Raw genomic sequence first — 25,348 nt, forward strand, 5'->3', positions numbered from 1 at the left:
AAGGACTTTATGGAAAAGTTTTACAGAAGCAAGCTGCTTCCTGGTCCGGCATTTCTCACACCCGCTAAAGCTTAGGCAAAGGAGCCGGTTCAAAGGGACCCAGCAGGATAAAATCCTTGGTCACAGCTGTAAAACTAGGAAAAGGGAAAGTGTAGTGTTCGTTAGGGTGGAAATGCCAGAACTTCCGTTTCCCCAGAGGAAGTGATCATTGACAGTGACAGAACCCTGAAAAACCCTACAGATGAATCATCAGAATCAATGAGAAAATTTTAACAATCGCGTTCGCCCAATTTAAAAAAAAAAAATGAAAAATTTCAGCTAAAAATATCTGGCATTGGCATTAAAAATATAACTTGCTAAGCAATGAATCTGACAAATGTGTAAGGGAAAGATTATAAACTATTGAGAAATTAACTGTGGAGGACCTATATAAACCAGGGGGCTAATGTCAGGTATGAGCGTCGGAAGGCACAGTGTTGTAAATGTTAACATTCGCCACACATTGAACTGCAGATTCAATACAGTGCCAATCAAAGTTCAGCCTTCTGTGTGGGCGGAAGTTGGCAAGCTGGGCATCAGGTTGATATGAAAGAGCAGAGATGAGCACGGCAAATGCCTGAATACCTGAAGAAGAACAGAGTTCACACCTTGTCCTACCCGTAGTGAGAGCACCCAAAGCTACACAGGGAAGGTTGCAGGAGACAAGTGGAGCGATGGGCTGTGACTGTGTGGAGACTGGCGTCCCCTAAAGCTAACACTGTAGTCAGTGTGAAGAGAGCTGTCCGGTGCCAGAGTACTTGGGGTGGGAAACAATGAAATTACCTCTCATCTTGTACCATGTACAAAACTCACATCTAGTATTTTTAAGAGACCAGTAAAACTATGTGCTTTTAGAAGAGGGTAGCGAAATGTCTTATCTGTGTCTTCAGTAAGTGTATAAATGTCAAAGGAGACTATTTGCAAAAATCATTTCTTTAAAGTTAAAACCATAGTTCAGTCAAAAATACCAGGAAAAAAAATAGAAGGTTAGCAGTAGGATGTTTTTATCTTATTAGTTAGGCTTAGAATTTGTGTTTATGGTAGTTAAAAACTCACCATTTGTATGGGGACAATGAATCACTGCACTTAATAAAAACTGAATTTTAAGGAATTGACACGAAAGAGCCAGTACAAAGTTTGTATCTCATTAGTTCTAAGAGACATGCAGACACCACAGTGAGGTCTCACGCTGTCCCTCAGCATTCTCTGAAGGATTGCAAACTTGGATTTACCAGTGTGGGACACAGGAAAGCCCTGCAGTCCAGACCTCCTAATGTTCTATGTTTGTGAATATTTGCAAATGCATCGTTCATATGGATAAAAGCTCCACTCCGGGCGGTCTGCTCAGATGCTCACGGTAAACTTCTGTAGGAGGATGCTGCCAGCAGCAAGGCTGTGTGCATCCCAATAGCTGAATCTGAAGTGTCTTAGAAATGCAGCAACTGCCGGGCGTGGTGGTGCACGCCTTTAATTCCAGCACTCGGGAGGCAGAGGCAGGCGGATCGCTGTGAGTTCGAGGCCAACCTGGTCTACAAAGCGAATCTAGGACAGCGAAGGCCATAGAGAGACTCTGTCTCAAAAAATCAAAAAGAAGAAAGAAAGAAAAAAATGAAGAGACTAAGGAAGAGATCCATAGGTAGTACAATCTGCCCAGAAAAGACAGGCAAGTTTTAACTGGAACCTTCTTTCTAGCTAGCTGGCAGAAAGAGGATGCAGGCGCCCCCCCCCCCCCCCCCCCCCCCCCCCCCCCCCCCGCCAACTGGAGACACCTGGAAGGCACTACATTACTTGTTCATGTTGATTTCCTGCCTGGGAGGTGTTTTCATAGTCAGTTCATTTTAATTTTTAAGAACTTTTCTGTACACAAGTCATTTACATGTACATTTCATGTGCATTAAATTTGCACGCTGTTTAGCAATCTTTTAGGAAAGGCCTGGCCTTTAGTTGAGTGGTGGGGTGTGAGAGTGAGAACCATTGGGCATAATGCGAGAACGCGTGACTTATTCGGCGTGAGGAGTGCGTCCTTCTGCATAGGCCTTACGCCCTTGTCCGTTCTTATCTGACACTTGTATTATATTGTAAGTGCTCATTATTGGTTTGTAATTTCTCTAATTGACCTATAAGCAAATCCAATGATTAATTCATTAACTAAATTAATATTAATGATGGTGCCTCATTAATATTTATGATTGAGCAGAATATAACGTTGAAAATCTGACAGTGTAAAAGAAAGATGTAGCTACTTGGAGTTGAGAGAGAGGGGTAGGGAGGAAATGACCTGCGGGTGAGCCACCTCGCTTTGCTTTGTATAAAAAAAGAAGCCAGAGGGGTTAAGAGGGCTTGCTCAGTTCCCAGCACCCCCATGGCAGCTAACAACTGTCTTTACTCTGGCTCCAAGGGATCTGACGCCCTCTTCTGGTTTCAATGGGCACCACACACTGCTATCTTGCACAGATGTGCAAGCAGGCAAAATAGCCACACAAATTAAATAAAAATGCTTAATTGTTTTGGGGGTTTTTGGGGGGGGTGTTTTTGTTTTTCGAGACAGGGTTTCTCTGTGTAGCCTTGGATGTCCTGGACTCACTTTGTAGACCAGACTGGCCTTGAACTCACAGCGATCCGCCTGCCTCGGCCTCCCAAGTGCTAGGACTAAAGGCATGCGCCACTACACCCGGCTGCATAATTGTTTTCTAAAAGAAGTTGATTAGTCAAGAAATAGAAGATTATGCTGTTTTTATTCCCCTCAGAGCATATAAATCTTTGACTTCTTTTTAATGTGAGAAATAAGATTAAGTATTCTTAAAACTATAAATACATACTAGAAACTCTAAAAGTAACAGTCGAACCAGTAAGACGTGTGTAGGGGCAATTTATTATATTCATGAATATAGGTATTATCTAAAGTAGATATGTCTAAAAATAATAGACAATATTAGCATCGTTCAGAGTATTTGAGGGATAACAGAATTAAAACCAAGCAAGTGGAGTTCCTGCTCTGCTCTGTGCCCAGACTGTCTCTGACCGTGAGTGTGACTTACCTGTCACACAGTTGTGAGGAAAGGTGACGACAGCACAGCACGCCCATCCCGAGGGCCTTGTCTGGCGTCTTAGTGATCTCAGTAACATCTCAGTTAAAACTTAAAAACAAGGCAGAGTCCCTCAGACTGTTTATCTGCCGGATTTTCTTACTTATTATGCTTTTTTTTTTTTTTTTTAACTTTTCGCACAGTATAATTTGATCATTTTCATTCCCCTCCCCTTAAGTCCTCTCAGATCTTCCCGTCCTCCCTTCCCACCAACCATCATGTTCTCTCTCTTTGAAAAATGAAAGGACAAGACATCAAACTGTAACAACAACAACAGAACACAGAAGACCATGGACTCCACCTGTCTGTCTGATTCCCTTTTCCAGACTCTTCTCTGTCAGGAAGATGTCTACTTTGACTCCCCAGCAGGGCACTCGGTAGCTTTAAAGGAATGTGAATTAGATTTTTTTTTTTTTTTTTTATCTTTACCTCCACCAGGCAGAATGCCAGGCACACTGGAGCCCTCAGTACAAAGAAAGCTATTATAACATTTTAAGTGGCCTGTGGAGTGATGGATCTGTTTGAAGCCTCAAACTATGTCCATCTCAATGGTGACTGTACCTTAAAAATTCTAAGCTGTCCTCAGCCCAGAGGTCTTCTACTTACCATGTTAGTGGCTGGGCGTTGGAGACCCATGTGCCACTTAAAATACATGTGTCATACGCACACATAGATGGATGGGTGGATTGGTGGATACCTTGAGGAAAGAAGGAAGGGTGATGGGATGAAGGAGAGAGAGGATGAGAGAGAATAGAAGAAAGCAAGCAAGCAAGAAAGAAAGATACATACATACATACATACATACATACACACACACAAAGAGACAAAGAAAAAGATGGGTAGATGACTCAGTGAATAACAGTGCCTGTTGCTAAGCCTGATTATCTATACCCAATCCCTGAGATCTACCATAGAAACCACATAGTAGAAGGAGAGAGTCAATTCCCACAGAGTGTCCTCTGACATACCTGCCATGGCATGCATGCCCCCCCCACACATATACAAAATAAATAAATAAAATTGAAAATATACATTGATATCTTTGTATATATTTTCATATATGTGTATACATTTTCACAGATACCTGTATAATCTCCTCTGTGGTTCATTTTCCCCTTTCCTCTCTGTAATTCTGTTTCCATATGCAAAATGACCATCCTCTACCCCTTTTGCCTTGCTTTTTAATGAGCAATGCAGATTTCCCTCCCAAAGACACAAGAGCGGTGGCATCCAAGAGCAAGCTGTCAGGTGACTCCCAGTAGTCCTCCTTGTGGTGCAAGCTGCCACCTGCAAACTCTTGGTCCTGAGACTCCCTCACTTTCCCTGGAGGCCTGGTGAAGTGATGGTTCTCAGCCGTGCATGGATGCCCTTGAACATTTCAAATTAACTTTAAAGATTGCATCACCTGAATCTTCAAAGATGCCGGAGGTTTAATTTGTTTGTGTTTTCTTCCTAAAAGACAAAGAAATGCTAACCCATATCTGGGCCCTGGCCTTGCTCCTCCCCAGAAGGTGAGCTGTGAGGTTGCTGGGAGCACCTGCTATCAGCTGCTCCTGGAAGTGTCCCACTTGGCCCCGGGCTCGTCCCTCCTATTCGCAGGGACCTATTCTGTTTTCCCTGTTGCCACAACATAAGTGCTGCTAAGAGCAGAGACCGTCAGCTGCAGCATTATCCCCGAGCTGAAGCCAGCCCAGGGCACCTGCAGCCCCCTGGTCCCATGTGCAACCCAACCTGGGTCCTCCCAGCCTGTGGGCCGCCTGGCAGCATTATTGGTCAAGGTAAAACATCCACTCAGGCACCCAAACCACCTTTTCTTTTAGCTTATAGTGATTCCTTGTTTTCTGACTTGAACTGTTGGAAATGTTTACTGTATCCTGGGCCTGTTTGAGGTCCTCCATTGTAGTGGTGCCTTGGTGCAACTGTTGACAGCTGTTCCCTGGGAAAAGTAACCCATTTCTCCAAACTCAGGGGAGAGGGAGGAGAGGCAATGTAATTAGTGTAATTAAGCCTGCATTTAGTTTTGTCTTACACAGTACAGGTGCTATGGCTTTATTTGAGATTGTGGCAGCGATGGCGGTTAGTCTGGAAATACGATTCTAGAAGGCGCCAAATTAGATTATTTTCCAACATGCAGGCTCCTTGACCAGACCTTACATGTCTCCTAACCGAGCATACCACAGCTCTGCCTGCCCAGAAGAGCCAATCTAATATAAAACCCAGAGTATTGGAGCAAGCATCAGTCTGTTGGGTTTGCTTTTACCTGAACATAGTCTCACCTGGGTCGGGCCCAGCTAATCAGCTTGGTGCTGACATAGGTGTTGTGGCTTCTCTCTCTCTCTCTCTCTCTCTCTCTCTCTCTCTCTCTCTCTCTCTCTCTCTCTCTCTCTCTCTCTCTCTCTCTCTCCTTCATGAATGGGTTATGGACCGAGTAGCTGTCTTGTGAGTGTTCTGACACAATATAGACACAGCACAGAGTTATATCTGAGACAGATGTGCATCACTGCCCTCCCCTCCTCATAATTGTTTAGTTTCCTGCAGGAACATACAAAGTGGGCTTTTGAGCTCAGATTGGGTAGCTTTTTCGGGGTATGTTCACTGTGTATTCTAGGAGGTCCTGCTCAAAATGATATGGCCACAGGGCAGTGTTGGAAGAGGACAAGTGAAACTTCCTATCATAGTCCAGTGTTTGGGTAGACGGGACCGAGCAGAAGCAGAGGGTGCTGGGAGGCGTCAGGCTGACGTGCCTGAGTAACAAAGAGAGTTAGCTGTTGCCACTGGGCCCGCCTCCTGCAACTCAAAACTTCCTGTTGGATTTGTTCGAAGTGGTCACTGCAGAGCCATCAGTAATAGCCACAGCGTGAACAGTCTTTTCTTTCTATGGCCACAAAACCAGAGGAGCTCCGTATAAAATGAGGGTGCACGTTTCAAACCACCAGTTGGTCCAGGATTAAGTATTACCTTATGCCTGTTGGGAAAAGAATTTTGGCCGGCTTCCAAACTCCTAAAACTAAATCGCCAACAGCCATGTCACGTAGAAACGTTCTTTTCTTTGCCTCTCTGATGGTCAGCGGGGATTTCTGGTTTATATCTTCTTCTGTTTTTATTGGGAGCCCCAAAAATCTGCTGCCAGAGTTCTCCATGGGGTAAAATTATCCAACATCTCCTGACTCTGGCTTCAGTGGTCTGTGAAATTTTCTCCAAGTTCCAATCCAGCCTCTCCTCGTTTGGCTTGTGTTAGCAGAAGAGATCAAAGTTCACAGTGCCTTGGATGTACAACGCTAATGAGTTTATTTCCTTAAACTTTCTGTAAAATGTAATGGAGGGAAACTGATTCCATCTGTAAGATATTCATCTTCTGGCAAGGTCTGCACTCCATGTCTCTGCTTGTTTGCAAATAGCTCCTTGGTACCTACTCAGGGCCCTGTGCCTGGGCAATTGTATTGCCAAAGCGGAATTATTTTTCGCATTTGGTTCTCAAACAATAAAAGATGTTTTAAAAGCCTCCTGCTGCACATTTTGAAAGCTTGTTAATAGGAGCATAGAAATATGTTTAAACTTAAATCTTAAGGATTGTGGGACTGATGTTGTGTTTTTTTCTTTCTTTCTTTTTTTTTTTTTTTTTTTTTTTCTCCACTTCCTTTTTAAGAGAAAGCTGATGCGGAGCCAGAGAGTCCAGACAATGGCGCATCGAATACTTCGTAAGTGTCCTCTGCGTTTCTCTCTGGGATGACTGTTCTTTAATATGCCTTATAAAATGAAACAGTGCCAGTCTTGTGAGAGTGGTAATCACAGTGGAAGGAGACCCATGGTTCTCTTTTTTCATGATAATGTCTTTTTAAATGCTGTCGGGTACAGATGCATTTTGAGGTTTTGTGCTTTAGCATAGAGAAAAGGGATCTTGCAAATGTAAGTGCTCTTCTTCATAAAGTAGAAGTATAATTAGACTAGAGAGCTTGCACTAAGGAAGAATAGAGATAAACCCTTTAAAATTTGGCTGGAGACTTTTAACACTGACATAGGATTTCCAGAACTTCTCACACATACTAGGGGACATTCTGTTCCCCTTCCTGGTAAAGTACCCAAGTCATTTAAAAAGCCTGCCTACCATCTGCGGTCCCCCCCCTGAAATATATGACAAGCACAGCTATAAATATCTTATATCTCAAAAGTTCATTGATGTTCTTTTTTTTTTTTTTCCCCAAGACAAGGTTTCTCTGTGTAGCCCTGGCTGTCCTGGGCTCGCTTTGTAGACCAGGCTAGCCTCGAACTCACAGAGATCCGCCTGCCTCTGCCTCCCAAGTGCTGAGATTAAAGACGTGCGCCACCACAGCCCAGCTCATTGATGTTCTTAGGTAAAGCATTTTTTAAAGATGAAAAAAGACACGTAGGAGGCACATGCTCCTCGTTCTTATGTCATCTTTTTTTTTTCAGGATTGAAATAATATAAGTATGTTTTTAATGATCAATATGATATCAAATTAAGGTCCCAGAGCTAGGGAAGCAGCTCAGTTGGTAAAGTGGGTGCTGAGGTGCTGCATTTATAATCCCAGCACTGGGCAGGCAGTAATAGGCAAATCCATAGGACTCTCCAGCCAGTAGTGTAGACTACTTGGTGAGCTCCAGGCCAGTGAGTCCAGGCCCAATGTTAACCATTAATGTCATCATCACAATCACCATCACCACCATCATCACCACCATTATCACCATCATCATCACAATCACCATCACCACCATCATCACCACCATTATCACCATCATCATCACAATCACCATCACCACCATCATCACCACCATTATCACCATCATCATCGTCGTCGCCATCATTATCGTCGTCATCATTGTTATCTGATATTCCAGCACTCAGTTGCAATGAAGCAGAATCTAACACATGAGTGTCTTATCCTCACAAACATCCATTAATGACTTTCTCCTTAACAATGTTTACTTTGATCACCTTTGGGGAATGGAACGTGTTTTGTTACAGAAACAACCTTGTGATCGTATCTGTCTCTGGGTCAGAGCTCTCATTACTAGCACCTGAAGGGCTCTTCCTTGGCAGTCAGTCTATGTAGTATCATGTTCTTGGTTTGCCCAAGCTCTCGCTCCATCTAGAGAGCGCATCTGGCTTGCACAAAGTGACTTAGATGTTTTATATCTCAGGATATTACTCTAAAAGTTCCATTGTTGTATTTTTTTCAGAAATAGTAAATATGACAGTTTATAATGGTTTAAAATATTGCTGGTCTTAAATTGTGCTATAGAATATAATGGAAAAAGAGTTTTAATGCCATCTGGAGGCATTCTAGAGAACTGAAAAGGGTAGAGTCACGGAAAAATGTGGTCGTTCTGAGTATCATTTGGATGAGATAAAAGTGTATACAACTAGAGTGTAAGCCACTGGTAAGCTAGTTGTGTTTTATTCATTATTTGATAAGAGCATTGATTATTATGAAAGCAGCAGGCTTTGAAATTCTTAACAAAATTGTTTTCACAGACAGACAAAAGAGCATCAAAAATATGTTAGGAAACTGTCGGCATATTATACTTAACTTTACATATTTTAAAATCTCACTCACCAGACACCAGTTTGACTCATGCAATTTGACACGCTGTTAGTGATCTTCCTCATCTGTCTATTGCGCAGCTCCATAACACCCACTCCCTAAAATGTTGGTTTTCACTTCCTAAAAACTAGCTTTCTTTATTTCTCCTAATGTGTAAGAATAAGTAGGTTTTGCAAAGAGTTAAGTGACATCAAATCCTCAGCACACCTCTCTTCCGTCCCCTGTCACCTACCTCATGGTTGCCACTCAAATCACAGGAAACGGAAACAGAGCTGTGTTTGCAGGGATCTCATAAAAGCGGGGCACTGTGGGCCCGGAGTCCTTTCATAGTCCCTGCGTTCCACGCAGGCAAGAGGAGCACTGCGATGTACAGCTTAAGACTCGGACACCTCACACACGGGTAGCATGGGCATTCTTGTACATGATATTATACATACCTACGCACATACATGTACACACTTACATATACAAGCATACACACACACAACACACAGATATGTACACATACCCCTCCTTTGAGTCTTACTGTGATGGGTATAGTGGGGGCACTCTACCCGCATTGCTTATGAGACGTCTGAAGATCAGACAAGTTGTCCAATTTAAAGGATAAAGGAGAGCATAAATGTGCCAGACAGAGGTAGGCCATGAACTGGAAGGAAGTTTTTTTTTTACAAAGCTGAACTATTTTTTGTTTGAGAATATGATAGCCATTATGAGCTACTGTTACAGTTATCACAGACTAGATGGATTAAGCAGCATAAATGTGTCCTCCACAGTTCTGGAGACTGCTGGTCCCACGGGAGAGGGCTGAGGGGTTTCTTCTGACAGCTGGAAGGGAAGGCTCCCTGTGTCCCCGGCCTCACGCCCTCACCTGCATGAGCACATGGCCATCCCCTTCACACCCGTCCTCCTCCCAAGCATCTTCCTCTGGGTTCCCTTCTGTAAGAACCCCAGCCGCGTTGACTAGGACCTACATTGGTAGCATCAGATGTCACCCTAAGGGCTTTATTTTAACATGATTACTTCCATAAGGATTCTATCCCAAAATGAGGTCACATTATGAGATATCCGTGATGGTCTAAATAAAGAGAGAATGGCCTCCAGGGGTTCCGGCTTTGAAAACATGGTTACCTCCAGCTGGTAACACCATTTGGAAAGGTTTTGGAGACATTAGCTCTGGGACTTGGCTCACATCGGGGAATCCTTGAGAACATCTTGCTCTCGGTCCCTTCTACTTCCCACCCACCATGCAGTGAGCACCTTCTCTGCCACATGGCGTCACTGTCAAGTCATGCTGTCAAAGCTCACGGGGCCAAAGTGTGGGCTGAAGTCTCTGAACTGTACACCTCCTTCAAATGATTTCTTTATATATATATATATATATATATATATATATATATATATATATGTATATATATTATTAATTTATTCATATTACATCTCAATTGTTATCCCATCCCTTGTATCCTCTCATTTCTCCCTCCCTCCCATTTTCCCCTTACTCCCCTCCCCTATGACTGTGACTGAGGGGGACCTCCTCCCTCTGTATATGCTCATAGGGTATCAAGTCTCTTCTTGGTAGCCTGCTATCCTTCCTCTGAGTGCCACCAGGCCTCCCCATCCAGGGGATGTGGTCAAATGTGAGGCACCAGAGTTCATGTGAAAGTCAGACCCCACTCTTCACTCAATTGTGGAGAATGTCCTGTCCATTGTCAAATGATTTCTTATAGCTGTCTTGTCACAGCTACGTAAAAATGACTGGTACGGTGTATGGATCTGTTAGGGAGAGGGCATCCGGGCCGTCTGTGACCCTTCAGTAACCCCAAAGGTCGGCTAGGCGAAGTGGCTTAGGAATCAGAATTTAACTGCAGCAGGATGTGATGTCAGGGCAGAGCAAAGCTTGAATGATGAAAAGTTAAGGACTTCAGGAAGCTGAGTGGGCTTAAAACTGTGGCCCACAATTGGACAAGGCTTGGCGAGACACACCTGTAGTCCCAGCACTTGGGAGGCAGAAACAGGAGGACCGCTGCTAGTTCCAGGCCAATCCTGGTCTCCATGCTGAGCTTCAGGGCAGCTGAAAGGCACGGATGTGCAGCAGATCCTGTCTCAATAAATAAATAGTATTGGGAGGCAAAGCACGGGTCTCCACAGAAGTGCCTCCTCTCGCTGTTGTTAATCATGAAGAGCTCTAGCCGTGTACTGCCTGGTAGGACAGAGGGATTGGGGAAATACCTGAGATTTCCTCCAGGATTAATGACCCAAGCATTTGAGAAGATTAAAGGAGCGATTTAACATTTAGACGCAAGCAAAACCATAAATACCTGTGAAGGAATTTTAGTTACAGTAATGATGGGAAAAAATCATGTTAGACAAATTCTCCTCCTCTGAACACTTGCAAGACTGTTTGAAGTCTAACTTTTTAAGGCAAGGTATAGGAAATGTGATCCTGTAAAGAAGCAAAGTGGATTGAGCAAGAGCTACGCCAGTATAGCCCCTTCCCTGGGTGGTGGGGGCAGGGACACTCAGCCATCCGCAAGGGGCAGCAAGAACTCAAGGACGCAAACTACACTCGGGATGGCTGTCGAGGATAAAGTCTTCATTTGTAAAGTCATGTGGTGATCAGGGGAAGATATTTCATAAAGGACAAAGCCATGAGAAAGAGACCCCCCCAAACCTGCATATGAATCCCCACAAGGGCTTCAGTGGCTCCTAATTCTCACGGTACAGGGTGCAGGGAAGATACTGGTGAGCACGGAAGCTGAACAGGACCAGCAGAGACGCCAGCTGCTGCGTGGAGCTGGGAATTCAGGCGTTGTGCATGACCTCAGCTTTCCCAAGCTCAGAAGAACCAGGCTTTGAAAGTAAAAGTCCCCTTGAGGCTAGAGAGAGAGAGTCAGTGGGAAAAGCACACTCTGCTTTGCTGAAGGCCTGAGTTTGGTTCCCAGCCCTCAGGTCAGGCACCTCACAACTGCCTGGAACCCCAGCTCCAAGGGATTCAGCGCTGTGCTGGCTCATATTGTGACAACTCGACACAAGCGAGAGTCAGTGGAGAGGAGGGAGCCATAAGCATTCGTAGTGCCCAGGGATGTCGCCAGAAACAATGCTGGACAGAGCTTAACCAGCCAGCGAGTGACTGCAGAAATCTTACAAGCAGGTTAGCACAAACAGCGACAGAACAAAAAGAGCGGAAACGAAAGACAGGGCATACCAGTAGGAAACTAGTGGATCTCAGTCTGGCTGCTGTGACTGTATTAAATGTAAACAGGTTAAAAACTGCACTTTAAAAGGGCAGGTGCCATGCTGGCTTTAAAGTCAAGAGTGCTCACTGTCTGTAGGTCCCATACGTCAAAAATAAGAATACAAATAAATTGAAGCCTTGCAGCATAAACAAACAAACAAACTGTTTATATAACCAATGCAAGGAAATTGGAGCAAATGTCTCAGTACTGCTGCCAAACAGTCTCTGAGACAAAGGACGTGATCATTACAAGGCCCGGAAAAGAGGACATTTCGTGCTGACAGAGAAGATATGACACTCATAAGTATGTACGGACTGACCAACTCAAAAGTCACGACAAAACCGTCTAGTCTAGCAGCCCGTTAGATTTTTAACACATCTTTCTATAGTAATCAGGAGGAAATAAATAAAATACTAGAGTTTAGAGAATGCATGACCCTTAACAGCCCCTCTGCCTGCAGTGTGCATACAATTTGTCACCCAAGAAATACAGATACAGAATCTCTGCAGAGGAGGCACAGGAGCACCAGTCAAGGCTGCCTGATCGCGAGCAACGGCATGAAGTATCAGGAAGCCTTGAGTATGAAAATTACCATGGCTTGTGCTCCATGGTCACACAGAGTAATTGCATTGTAAGTCAATAGCAGTAAAGTATAATTTAAATCTCAATATCAAGAAGTTAAATAACATTTCTCAATAATCTTTGCATTAAAGAATGCATCACAAGTGAATTTAGAATGTAATTGTAACTGAGCAGTAATGAAAGTTCAGCTGAGGAAAAATATTTGAAACTCATTAACTCATGTGAGGACAGTAAGAAATGTGTAGATTTACTTCCTCATATGGGGAAAGACCAAGGTTGTGGCCAGTGACTTGTTTCTGTGTTAAGAAGTTAGGAATCAAGGGATGATTAAAAACACTCACTGCTCTTTCAGAGGACCCAGGTTCAGTTCCCAGCACCCACATCAGGTGACCACAACCACCTGTAACTCGAACTCCAGAGAAAATCCAACGCTTTGGCCTCTGTGGGCACCTGTACTTATGTGCATGCAACCATAGACAGACACACACATACACACACATACATCTGAAAATAATATTGGTTTTACAAATTAAGATAGAAAAATTACGAAAACTATGAATTATCTTATATATTAACCAAAAAAGTGGTAAATTTTTTTCAAAAAAGAAGAAACTAAACCTAAGATAAATAGTAAAACATATATAACAAAAGTAATAAAAATCACCAAACAATAAGAATAATTAATGAAAAGTTTTTTAAGGGTTGGTAAAATTAACATATTGGCAAGATTGATCTAGCAAAGAGAGAGAATGAGAGAGAGAGACAGAGAGACAGAGAGAGAGGGAGAACACAAATTGACAACATAAGCCATGAGAGAAGGTAGCTTCATATCATCTATGAATCTTTAATTAGCAATAAATAGATATTATGAGCCACTCCTTTGGAATTAATTTGACAACTTAGATCAAATAGTTTTCTTGGAAATGAAATAGAATTATCATAATTGTTTCAAAAAATCTGAATGCTGTGTTGGTATTATTAAATAATTGAATTTACAATCAAACCTTCCAGTGTCAGATGATTTCATTGATAATTGTTATATTTTTAAATTAAAAAAAATGTTTATTGCTAGTGAAATTAAATGACTGACAACACCAGACAAACAGTGGTGACAATATGGAGCAACAACGGAAACTATCTTACTTTCCTATAAATAAATAAAGTGGTGAAGGCAGGCAGGACTTGAACCCAAGACTCCAGTCCTCGTAGCAGAGTCCTTAGGCAGTGTCCCCTTGCTGCCACCTCAAACCCGCGTGCACCCCTTCTGAGATGGTAGTGTGATGCCTGAAGATGCCTAGGCCAGAGGACCACGAGGCAGTCACCCCAGCTAGAGAAGCCCAGGGACTAGAGAGCAGATGGAAAGTTCTGAGACCCTGCAAAGCGCCCAGCTAGGCACATGGCTGAGCTGGCTTTTACGGAAGCCTGCCAGCCATGAAGAATGCACACTCAAGTCAGAGGCCGTGGCTCAGGCGTGCAGACAAAACCCCAAGAGGATGCCCTTTTAATTTGCGGATGTCCCCCAATTGACCAAAGTAAGTGTGCCTTGAAAGAATGAAGATTATAAATGGCCTTCATAAATCAAGATGATAGGATTAAACAAAGGGGTTAAACTCCTACAAGGAGGGAAAGTGAGACTGAAGGAAAATGGCCCATCCACGCACCTACGTTGTACAGTAAAAGAGTTGCACGTTATTATAAGCTAGCCTAAATTGCAGCGACCCACGAAACAGTCCTTCTTCAAAAGGTAAGATAGGGAACGTGCTCATTTCCAAGGCAGCACCCAGTAACTTGCTCTTGCTGCCATGATAGCACTATTTATGGTATACAAAGGCTTGAAAATGGCCGTGTCCCTGTGGCTGCTCAGAGCGTTACTAAAAGCTTAATTTGTTCTTTAAGACAAGTAGAGAATTTAGCAAGAATGAAGGGTATTCAAGACAAAGTCTCTCAAAGGGCTTCCAGTGAGACCAGGGCTGAGAACAAGGATCTAGGATCAGTTTACTCCAGAGATCATGACCAAACAAACCAAGGCAAGACCGTATGCAAAAGCCCGTGGCTTTGCCCCTCCCCGGAGAGAACGCATGGCTGAAGGGAGGTCCAAGGCAGCTGCCCCACTGGCTTCCCTTTAGAGCGTCTTGCCCGGCCTGGGCATTGCTGACTGGGAGGGAGTGAGTCTAAATGGGCTTGCCCCGGTACGTGGCGTGCTGCAGAGCTGCGACATACAGCTCCTTCACAGGGTCGGAAAGTCCTCACTTAAAATATCCATGCTCATAGGAAAATTACATTAAATATGTTAAGTATGGAAAAAGTGGTTGCTAAACATATAAAGAGACATGCCACTTACACATGTGCATTTGATAATCGGGTTACACAAACTGGTGAGCTAATAGTATCTGGAAGTTGATCAAAGTCTATTGGAGAATGGTTTCCCCTCCCCTCCCCCCCAAAAAATTCAGGGTTTTTTTTTTTTTTTCCTGAGAAACTTGAAATGCTGGTGATATTTGTTTTGGCTATAGCAATCTGTGTGTAAAAAGATGAATTGTGGCTGACCTGTCCCTGGAGACATCCTTTCTGTATCTGTGTAAGTCATTTGCCAGGATCCTGTTAGCTGGAGAGCTGAAAAAACTAACAAAACAGCCCTTGCTGGAAAAGCTTGCCCAGATCCTGTTTCTCCTACTCTCAGATACCAATGATGAAAAATGAGCAAAGGGTCCCCAGCACCCCCAGACTCCCTCAGACCACACTTCATATCGATGCCCAAAGTAGTCATGGCGGCTAGAGCAGCCTGCACGCACCAGGGCAACAGGGCTGGGCACCCACTGGAGGAAAAGATGCCAGCATGTCACCCATTTAGCCTAAGAGGGAGGTCGGGTGTTAGACTGTCTTGCTTGGACCAGCAGAGAAAAGCCTCTAACAAAATCCTAGAGGCCGTTCCTCTGCCCCCTGTGTGATTCTCTATGGCCTCACACTGTTCTTCCTGGGCTCCATCAAACACATTTCCTTTCAGACCTTATCCAGGTTACTCGGGGCTTTTTGTTTGTTTCTTTTCTGGATTTTGTAGTGTGATTTCTTTTTAATGTGACAAAACACGACATAAGATTTATTGTCCTAACTGGTTTTAAGGCGCAGTCTCAGGAGCTTGCTCCCAGCTCATCCCATATTTGAACCCAGAACTCAACACCCATACTGGCTAACTGACCTATGGCTCTGTATTTGCCTGTCCTGGGTACTTTATATAAGTAGGAAAATATAGCATTTTTTGCTTTAATAGCTGATATCCTCAAGTTCACTCGTGTGGCAGAACTTCCTTCTAGAGCCTGAATAAATATTTCATTGCATGTTACAGAATTGCACTTTTTATTTTTTAATCTTGGAGTTGGGGCAGCGTATAAATGCTATGGCGCACATATCACCAGCTTCCAGTGTTGAGCCCCACCTTCCACTGTTTTGTTTGCCTCAGCATATGCAAGGCTGGCCAGTGTATAAAGGCTGTTTCCTTAAAAGACTCGCAGGGACTCTCCTGTGTCTGCCTCCCATCTCGCACCAGGTGCACTGGGATGCACCCTACTGCACCCAGCTTCGCGTGAGCTCTGGGGGTCAAAACTTGGTCTCTCACATGTGCACAACAAAGACTTTATCCACTGTGCTATCTCCTGAGCCCTCCCTGTGTGCTGCACAGCTGGGACAGGACTGAGTTGTACACACCCGTAAAGCATTCTTCAGAGAAGCCAAGAGCATCTTCCTGGGACCTACAAAAGTCTTAGCTGAAAAAACTGAAACCCAGAAAACTGTAGGACCTTGTCACAAGCTTGTGGTGGGCCTGTGAGGACACTGTGATGGCAGGAAGTTTCTAGTGAGCCCTAAAGAGGACACACAGGGCTGGTGATGGGCACATGTTTAGCGTGGACGGTCTCTAGAGCCTTCCTGATGCTGCGACCCTTTATTACAGTTCCTAGTGTTGTGGTGACCCCCAGCCATAAAATTACTTCCGTTGCTACTTCATAACTGTAATTTTGTTACTGTTAACGTCTTGTGTGACCGCTGTAGAAAGGGTTGTTTGACCATCAAAAGGGTTGCAGCCCACAGGTTGAAAACCCTTGCTCTAAAGGAAGGCATTCGCCTTTGCCGTGAGCCCTTCCCAGCCACAGAGACTGACCTGGCAAACTTCAGCTGCTCTGTGTCCTCAGGGACCTTAGCAGACAGTACATTTTCTTTCTTTTTGAAAAAACTATTTATTTATTTTGGAGGAGATGCTTGGCTTTGGAGAGCCGCGTTCGTTGACTGTGATAGACAGTAAATGGCGCCTGACAATAATGGATTGGTTACAACCTCTCCTGGCCCGGCATTGCCTTCCTGCTTTGTTGTAGGAGCCTCCCCCAGCATTCCGCGCTCAGGGTTTACACAGTGCCAAAGAACCGATAAATAAGTTGAGTGATACATTGATACAAGAACGCAGGGGTGGTTAGAACGCAGTTACTGCATTTTGAGCCGCACCTCTCAGAAACACTGTGACCTGCACCAGTTTTCTCTTCTACGTAGGTATAAGACAGGAGCCTCTGAAATGCGGAGCTTAGGAGGTTACAGATCGGAGTCACCTTGCCCCATATCACAGGTGCCCTCTGTACACTGCTCTCCGCCATACTTTCCTTGGAGTAAACAACCTGTTTTGTGCCAGGCACTCAACCGGACACACTGTTTCGTTTAATCTAAAAGACAATCTGATGAGGTGGATTCATACACTGTATCTCCAGGCGGTGAGCTGGCTCCCTGAGGCTTTACAGTTGGCGGCAGCGGCAGAGCCAGGAATCTGGGCGGTTGCCTGGCTCCAGAGTTGCTGCCCAGCACTGCCTGAGGTCTGTGGCCTGGCACAGAGGACCTCTGAAGAGAAGAGCAGTTGTTACAGAAGAAATCCCATTTCTAAACAAAGGGCTGATAGTTCCCTAAAAAGCTGCCTCCCACCCAGTGAGAGAGCACCTCCAGAGGGCCTGTGGGGATACAGGGAAAGGCAGGCTCCAGGCCTTAGCGCCTGCCCTGCGGGATCCTGCGCAGTTCTGGGGACAGCCAAGCAGAAGTCTGGGATCCTCCTAGCAGAAACTGAGCTCCCAGCCTCAGCTGGCCTTGCTCGCCTCCAGTGAGGCTGTGCCCACGGGATCTCTCTGCAGCTAAGGTTCTGCCGTAGAGAATTCCGCCCTTCCGCCTTTATCTGACAGGACTGAAGTACCACAGAACAAAAACACATGGTTAGGACAGATGACCAAAATTTGACATACATCCCTACACTCACGTTTTTATGTTGTTTTTAAAAAAAATACTTTGAATTTTTTTTTTAAAAAAATAAGGATTTTATGGAATCTCAAGCATTCAGACAATAAAAGTGAGTATATCACGGCCACAAGGTGATCTGCTATGTACTAAGTGGATGCTACAATGTAGAATCGATGTGCTATTTAAAATAGTGTGATTTATAATAGGGACGATTGTGAACTGATGCATTGAGTCAGCTCAGGATTAGAAATTCAGAATAAACAGCAGGAGTTCCATTTTACAGATGAAGAGATAGAGGCCCAGAGAGCCATGTGCACAGGTGCAATAGACAGGCCAGTGTTGCTGGGATTTGTTCTGTTTTGTCGTTTTAATATATATAGATGGGTATATTTTCCTGCGTGTATGTCTCTGTACCATGTGCATGCAATGCCTGAAGAGTCCAGAAGAGGGCATCAGATCTCCTGGAACTGGAGTCGCCTGCAGTTAATAAACCATGTTATGTGGGCTGGGAATCAGCCTCTGGAAGAGCAGCCAGTGTTCTTACAGACTGAGCCATTCCTAGCCCCCAGGCCAGGGTTTGAAATGTGAAAGTGCTGTGTCTACAGGCACCGAATTGCATTAAGGGCACAGACAAGAGGTGGCACCCGGAGTGCACAAGGCTCGTGCACTGGTTTAGATGTGGTTTGTGCCCCAAGGCTGTGGTGAAATGGAAGTGTAGAAGCATTTAGTATACAAGGCAAAGCCTGGTTAAGTCTTCAGTTTTTGTGGGGAGGGGACGCCACGGGTTTCTCGGGCATTGCAAACCCTGACCCTGACCTCTGGGTCTCTCCCTCTGGGAGGTGATCTCACTCATCCTTGGGCTCCTATTGCCTTCTGCCTCAGGATCCTCACCAAAACCAAGCTACACACCAGAGCCCTCTCTACAACTGGGAGCCAAGCCAGCCTCTTAGATTTGGAAAGTTCCCCAGCCTGGGGGTTCTTCACTTGGAAACTTGACACAAAAATTAAAAGACTGATTAAATCTGTTAGATTAATTATATTTTAAAAGTGTGGGATAGACAGAGTATTGGTTTTTTTGGGGGGGAGGGGGTTGTTTTTATGTGTTGTTTTGATTTTCCAGGAGTAAATAGAATAATAAAAGTAAAATGAAAAATAGCCAATAATTAGGTAGAAATAATAACCATAAACCTTTGGTTCTTAGACCAATATAATGAAATTTTCAGAAGATATATACTCTGAAAATATTTTTTAATTACTATATACAGAAAATGTTTATATATTCGAGGAAAAATCATTCATTAGACCACACACACACACACACAAAAAGGGGGCTTATGAGCCATCTGTGAACATGGGAAGTTTTCCCAATTTTGTGCATTTTCCTCCTTTTTTAGTGTGAGTTGGGCAGTCTGACCCCTGTGCCCCAGCATCACTGCTTATTGTTTTAGCACGTTGGCCTTGTTGTTCCTAGGCTCGCGGGGTGGAGGAACATCTCAGAACAGGCATCCATACATAAGAGGCTTCTGATGGAGCCAGGGTTCCGGTTAGGTTGTCTCCTGGGCCCACTTCCCGGGGCGCCTCTGTAGATGGCCTGTCCCGGCCACTAGACTTCAGCATATTTTTATGTGTATCAATGTGCATCTGAGTAACCAAAGAGAATTTCTAAATTCTGTGCTGCTTTAGATTTTCTCAAATGTCTAAGCAGTTAATGATAAATATAAATTTATCTAAATTGACCATTAAGGTGTCTAAATTTAGAGGTGTCTGGCTCCTCTCATGTATTTATCTTTATTTTACATGTCTGAAACATGACAATGTTTGACCTTTTCTTTCACATACCTGAGCCGTGAAGATCTTTTGCCATGTTAATTCCGTAGTCCCCACTGTCCTGATGGCGCTAAATGCCTCTGAACAAATGCTGAGCAGAGAAAACAGACGCACTGCCCTTAAAAGTGCTAAAGTGCTGTTCAGTGTTTGAAGAAAACCAACCAGACCCAGGCTTGCAAGGGTTAGGAGTGGCACTGAGGTCAGCTGTTGCCTGGGGACATCTGTGCAAGTGCTGACCTGGGGTGGTGAGAGAGATGCCAACATGGCGCTGGATTTTGTCCGTACCATGGCACCCTGTTAGAGAGTGCCTTTGCTGCTCCTCATCCCCTCTTCAGCCTCTAGACAAAGGTGCCAGAGAAAATACAAAACACCCAGTCAAATTTGAATTTCAGATAAACGAGGAATAATTTCAGCGTGTGTCCTGCATAGTATTTAGAGCATACAAAGGCAAAAATATTATTTGTTGTTTATGTAAAAGTCAGCTTTAGTGGTGAATCCCATTAGCTTCATTTGCTAGTTCTAATACCCCGTAGACACCACAGACTCTAGACGCAAATGTCTTCAAAGTTTTAATGAATCAAGAATAAAAGCTAAGTGGAGAAAGGAGGAGAGAGAAAGAGGCAGAAGGCAAGAATCACTGCTGGGTGCCTGCCAAGTGAAATACCTACATTCTGAAGGAAAAGAAAAAAGAAATCCTAAGACTGAGGTCATAGGATGGAAAATGTCTGTTTCATGGAGTCTTGATCCTGAATATTGGCAGAGAGAGAGGAAGGGAGGGAAGGAGGGAGGGAGGGAGGGAGAGAGGGAGGGAAGGAGGGAGGGAGGGGAAGACAGACAGACAGACAGACAGACAGACAGACAGACAGACAGACAGCATCTGGGCAGCTCTGCTCATCCAGGCTGGAAAACTTGGGATGTGAAGATCCTGAGGCCTTGGGTCTTAGCTGGAGGACCACAACTGTTTATTAATTGCAAGTTTTGTTTTTCCTGTAAGATGCTTTAGCAGTTGGATAGCAAGGTACCTAACTTTAGCTCTTGTTTCTAAGACACCCTAAATCGTGTAACCTTCTATTTGTCTAGTGCTGAAAAGTAGGAAATGGTCTGATATGTGATACAGAGAAGATTTTGCCCTATTTGGGGGGGAAAAAAAACAGATTGTCTGTCAAGCACACAGATGATTTTTTTCTTTCTTTCTTTCAAGTTAAAAATATTAACTCACAGCTTGGGACTCTTTGGTTTTTTTCCTTTATCTCTAACTAGACAAATTACTCTAACCAGGAAACCTTGCGTTCATCCTGGACATGTCACAGACGTGACACCATTCCCAGGAGATGGATTTAGCTGTGTATGGGGAGGGGCGGGGTGTCAGGGTTGGGATGTCTAGCATGAGAGTTCAATCACGTGTACTGCCAAGCCACAGTTGAATCAAGCCTTGAGTAAAAGTAATTTCGTGTTACTGCTTTCTCTTTAGAATTGCACAGCTGCATGTTTGTTCTGGCCGTGTTGCACACACTGATGTAAGGAGCGTCCTTTGAAGGGTTGGTTTCTGTCTGTGCTGTCAACTACAGCCTAGCACATGGCAGTGTTGGGACTGTGGTGCAGGCATTGGATCACATTTTTATTTGGTGTGAAAGAAGAGAATCTTCACTTTTGTGATTTTTTTCAGGGCTAGGCTTACTGTTCCCTAAAGCCAAGCAGCAGTGTCAGAGCCTCCTCTTTTTAAGAGTTGGATTTTTCATTTCTGCTGGAATAAAAAAATAAATAAACTAATGATAGAGGAGACTTCTTGGCCAAATCCATTATAGACCATTCAGATAATGTTTCTTCCTAATTTCTAAAAGCAAAGCCATCATTTCTTTCCTGCCTCTGCTCCTCTCAGTATTGGCCTACCCCTTATGTCTTTTAAGGCAATGGTGTGATTGGTTCAGATAAAGAACAGTGGCATTCTGCATGTTGCCCATTTCAAAGACTTGAACAAGTTCCCAAAGCCAGTCTCCTTCCTAAGAGCCAGAGGTCACTGGAAGCCACGGGGAGAAGCCATGGGGAGAGGCCATGGAGAGAGGCCACGGGGAGCCTCATGGCCAAGCTGTGGCAGTCAGTTTAGAAACAAGTGCAGTTTTGATGGGTGAGATAACCGAAGAAAATGGTCAGGTGAGCTCAGGGCCAGTTGCAGTGGTGCATGGATGTGTCCCAGCCAGTCCGGCTTTCCTCTGGCCAACCATCCAGCTGCGCATCATAGGCAGGGTGTATCCCAGGCCACCAGATCCACGTTCTAAAGTGCCAGGGAGTAGGGAAATGGCTCGGTGGGTAATTGCCTGCACCGCAAGCTTGAGGGCCTGAGTTCAAGTTCTCAGCACCTACATAAAAGCACCTCGTGGTGGCCTGGGCCTGTAACAAATGGTGGAGCACGAGGGGACAGGAAGATCCCCAGAGCTTGCTGGCTATCCACACTAGCCAAAACAGTGGGCCACAGGTTCAGTACGAGTGATCCTGTCCCAAAAATAGGATGGGGAGTAGAGATACCCAGCATTAGCCTCTGGCTTCTGCTCCCTCTCACACATAGGCACACACAGCCACCGATGCTCAACACACACATACACACACACACACACACACACACACACACACACACACACACACACTGAATGAATGAATAAGTGGCTCACTAAGTAAAATAAAATATTATTAAATCAAATCAAAATTATTCAAGCTGGTAGTGGTGGCACATACTTTTGGCCCCAGCAACTCAGGAAACTGAGGCAGGAGGATTGCTTGGGTCCAAGAGTATAGACCCCAGCCTGAGCATAGCAAGAGCCCATCTCAAATAAACAGTTACATCATTTCCTGCTCCTGTAACTGTAATGTGTACCCATGATCAAAACCGCAACCGAGGCAAGAGGCGGCATGTTCAAGGCTCGCCAGGCCACACAGTGAGTTCAGGGCAACCTAGAGGCACTCTATCCCAAAAGAAAAAGAAAAGAAAATGAAATGAGCTTAGAAGTCTATCAGCGAATGAATAGGTAAGTAAAATGTGGTAAATACGCATAATAGATTTTATTAAGCCATAGAGAAATGAAATTAGGAAATCTGCAGGAAAGTAGATACATGTGTGGAAAGTATATTAAGACATCCTACACTCAGGAAGACAATGACCACATGTTCTTCCCTCCTGTGCAGATCCTGTCTTCTAGTGTGTGTGTGTGTGTGTGTGTGTGTGTGTGTGTGTGTGTGTGTGTGTTTTTATGGTGGAGGGAGTAGAGGCCGAGGAACTAGAAAGGGGAAAGAGGCTTTAAAGAAGGCATGGGGTCTGGGAGGGGATGAAATGCAGGTGACATAAAAGGGAAAGGACAATACTCAGGGCAGGATCAACAAATACAAAGTGTGCATGAAAAACTAAAATGCCACAGTGAAACCTGTTCAGACAGACCGGCCGACAGACAGCCGGAGAAACGAAAGGCAGCTGGGGGCATACATGTATCTCCGAGGAGGAATGCTTGCCATAAGTTAGTTTATCCTTTGGTACTACAAAAGAGAGTATTGAGGGGGGAGGGAGGAGGAAAGAAAGTGTTCTAAACCCAGGAGGCTCTTCGCCTGACTTAATTACTGTGATCACTGAAGAAAACTAAAATGCAAGGTGCTGGCCCTTTTCCACTAGAGTCACATTCAGTGCGACTGAGCCACGGAATCTGTTGTTTGAAGGGTCCCAGGTGGTGGGGATAGCTAGGTACACTAAGACCCCACCACCGACCTCACCCCAAGGAGTTCTTCTCAGCAACATAGGGCTTGGCTTTTCGTCACTTGCAGCCTCATTCTGAACTTCTGTTTTTGTCAGCTTCGGCTCTTCCTAGCTTGGCCCAGGCCAGTCTAACTTCCCATCTCAACAGAAGGCATATCTGGTCGCCTCTGGTGCACTTGACCTCATCCCTTCCCTTTGTCCCAGCCCTTCCGTCTGTTTTCCTGGATTTCAATTTTCCCCAAAGTTAAAACAGTCACATCAGTCAGCCACTGCATAGTGGTCAGCTTTTCATTCCTACAAGATAGCTGAAGTACACAAATTTTAGAAATTCCTTGTTTTTAATAGCTGAGTAGTATTCCATAGTGTAAATGTACCACAGTTTCTTTGTCCACTCTTCTACTGAGGGACACTTAGGCTGTTTTCATGATCTGCCTATTATGAATAAGGCTGCTATGAACATGGTTGAGTATATGTCCCTGTTGTGTGCTGGAGCATCTTCTGGGTATAATCCAAGGAGTGGAATAGCTGGGTCTTGAGGAAGCCCTATTCCCAGTTTTCCGAGATAGCACCAGATAGATTTCCAAAGTGGCTGCACTAGTCTGCATTCCCACCAGCAATGAAGGAGTGTTCCTCTTTCTCCACATCCTCGCCAGCATGTGGTGTCACTTGAATTTTTTATCTTAGCCATTCTGATGGGTGTAAGACGGAGTCTCAGAGTTGTTTTGATTTGCATTTCTCTGATGACTAAAGATGTTGAGCATTTCTTTAAGTGTTTCTCAGCCACTCGATATTCCTCCGTTGAGAATTCTCTGTTTAATTCTGAGCCCCATTTCTCAATTGGGTTATTTGGTTTGGTGGTGTTTAATTTCTTGAGTTCTTTATATAGTTTGGATATTAGACCTTTGTCAGATGCAGGGTTGGTGAAGATCATTTCCCAGTCTGTAGGCTGTCACTTTGTTCTTTTGACAGTGTCTCCTGCCTTACAGAAGCTTCTCAGCCTCATGAGCTCCCATTTATTAATTGTTGACCTTAAGGCCTGGGCTGTTGGTGTTCTGTTCAGGAAGTTGTCTCCTGTGCCAATGTGTTCCAGGCTCTTCCCTACTTTTTCTTCTAACACATTTAGTGTCTCTGGTTTTATGGTGAGGTCTTTAATCCACTTGGACTTGAGTTTTGTGCATGGTGACAAGTATGGATCTAATTGCATTTTTCTACATGTAGAAATCCAGTTAGACTAGCACCATTTGTTGAAGATGCTATCCTTTTTCCATTGAATAGATCTGGCTTCTTTGTCAAAAATCAGGTGACTATATGTGTGTGGATTCATATCTGGATCTGGATACGATTCCACTGATCAACCAGCCTATTGCTGTGCCAGTACCATGCTGTTTTAATTACTATTGCTTTATAGTACAGCTTGAGATCAGGTATGGAAATTCCTCCAGAGGATCTTTTATTGTATAAGATTGTTTTAGCTATTCTGAGTTTTTTATCTTTCCATATAAAGTTGAGATTGAACTAGAAATGATCATAATGAGTGAGCTAACCCAGAAGCAGAGAGACTCAAATGGTATATACTCACTCATAACTGGACACTAACCCAAGGGGCAGGTCTCATGAAAGTCTTCACTTACCAGGATAGTGGGATAGAGGTGAGGACATCCTATTGGGACTCTAGGTGAGAGAAATATAGGAGATGGGGAAATAGATGGATCCAGAGGGTCCTAGAAACCTACAAGAAGAACACTATGATGGACAGATCTGGGCCCAGGGGTTCTACTTGATCTATGGCACCAACCAAGGACAATATGTGCAGTCATCATCAAACTCCTACCCAGATCTAGCCAAGGGATAGAACATTCTCCACAGTTAAGTGGAGACTGGGGACTGACTTTCACACGAACTCTGATGCCCCATATTTGGCCGTGTCCCCTTAATGGAGAGGCCCGATAGCACTAGGAGGAAGGATAGCAGACTACCAAGAAGAGACTTGATACCCTAGCATCATATTCAAGG

The 25,348-nt window shown here is 44.3% G+C and overlaps 1 protein-coding gene across 1 annotated transcript in view; it reads left to right on the forward strand.

Annotated features, from left to right (window-relative positions):
* Window positions 1–25,348, forward strand: part of Aff3 (ALF transcription elongation factor 3) — a 474,038-nt gene that overhangs the window by 333,216 nt on the left and 115,474 nt on the right. Inside the window, exon 9 of the mRNA XM_051152759.1 lies at window positions 6,772–6,823. Coding sequence (XP_051008716.1) covers window positions 6,772–6,823 — 52 coding nt within the window. The remainder of the gene's footprint in view (window positions 1–6,771; window positions 6,824–25,348) is intronic.

Source organism: Acomys russatus, chromosome 11 (genome assembly GCF_903995435.1).
Source record: "Acomys russatus chromosome 11, mAcoRus1.1, whole genome shotgun sequence".
Lineage (NCBI taxonomy): Eukaryota > Metazoa > Chordata > Mammalia > Rodentia > Muridae > Acomys > Acomys russatus.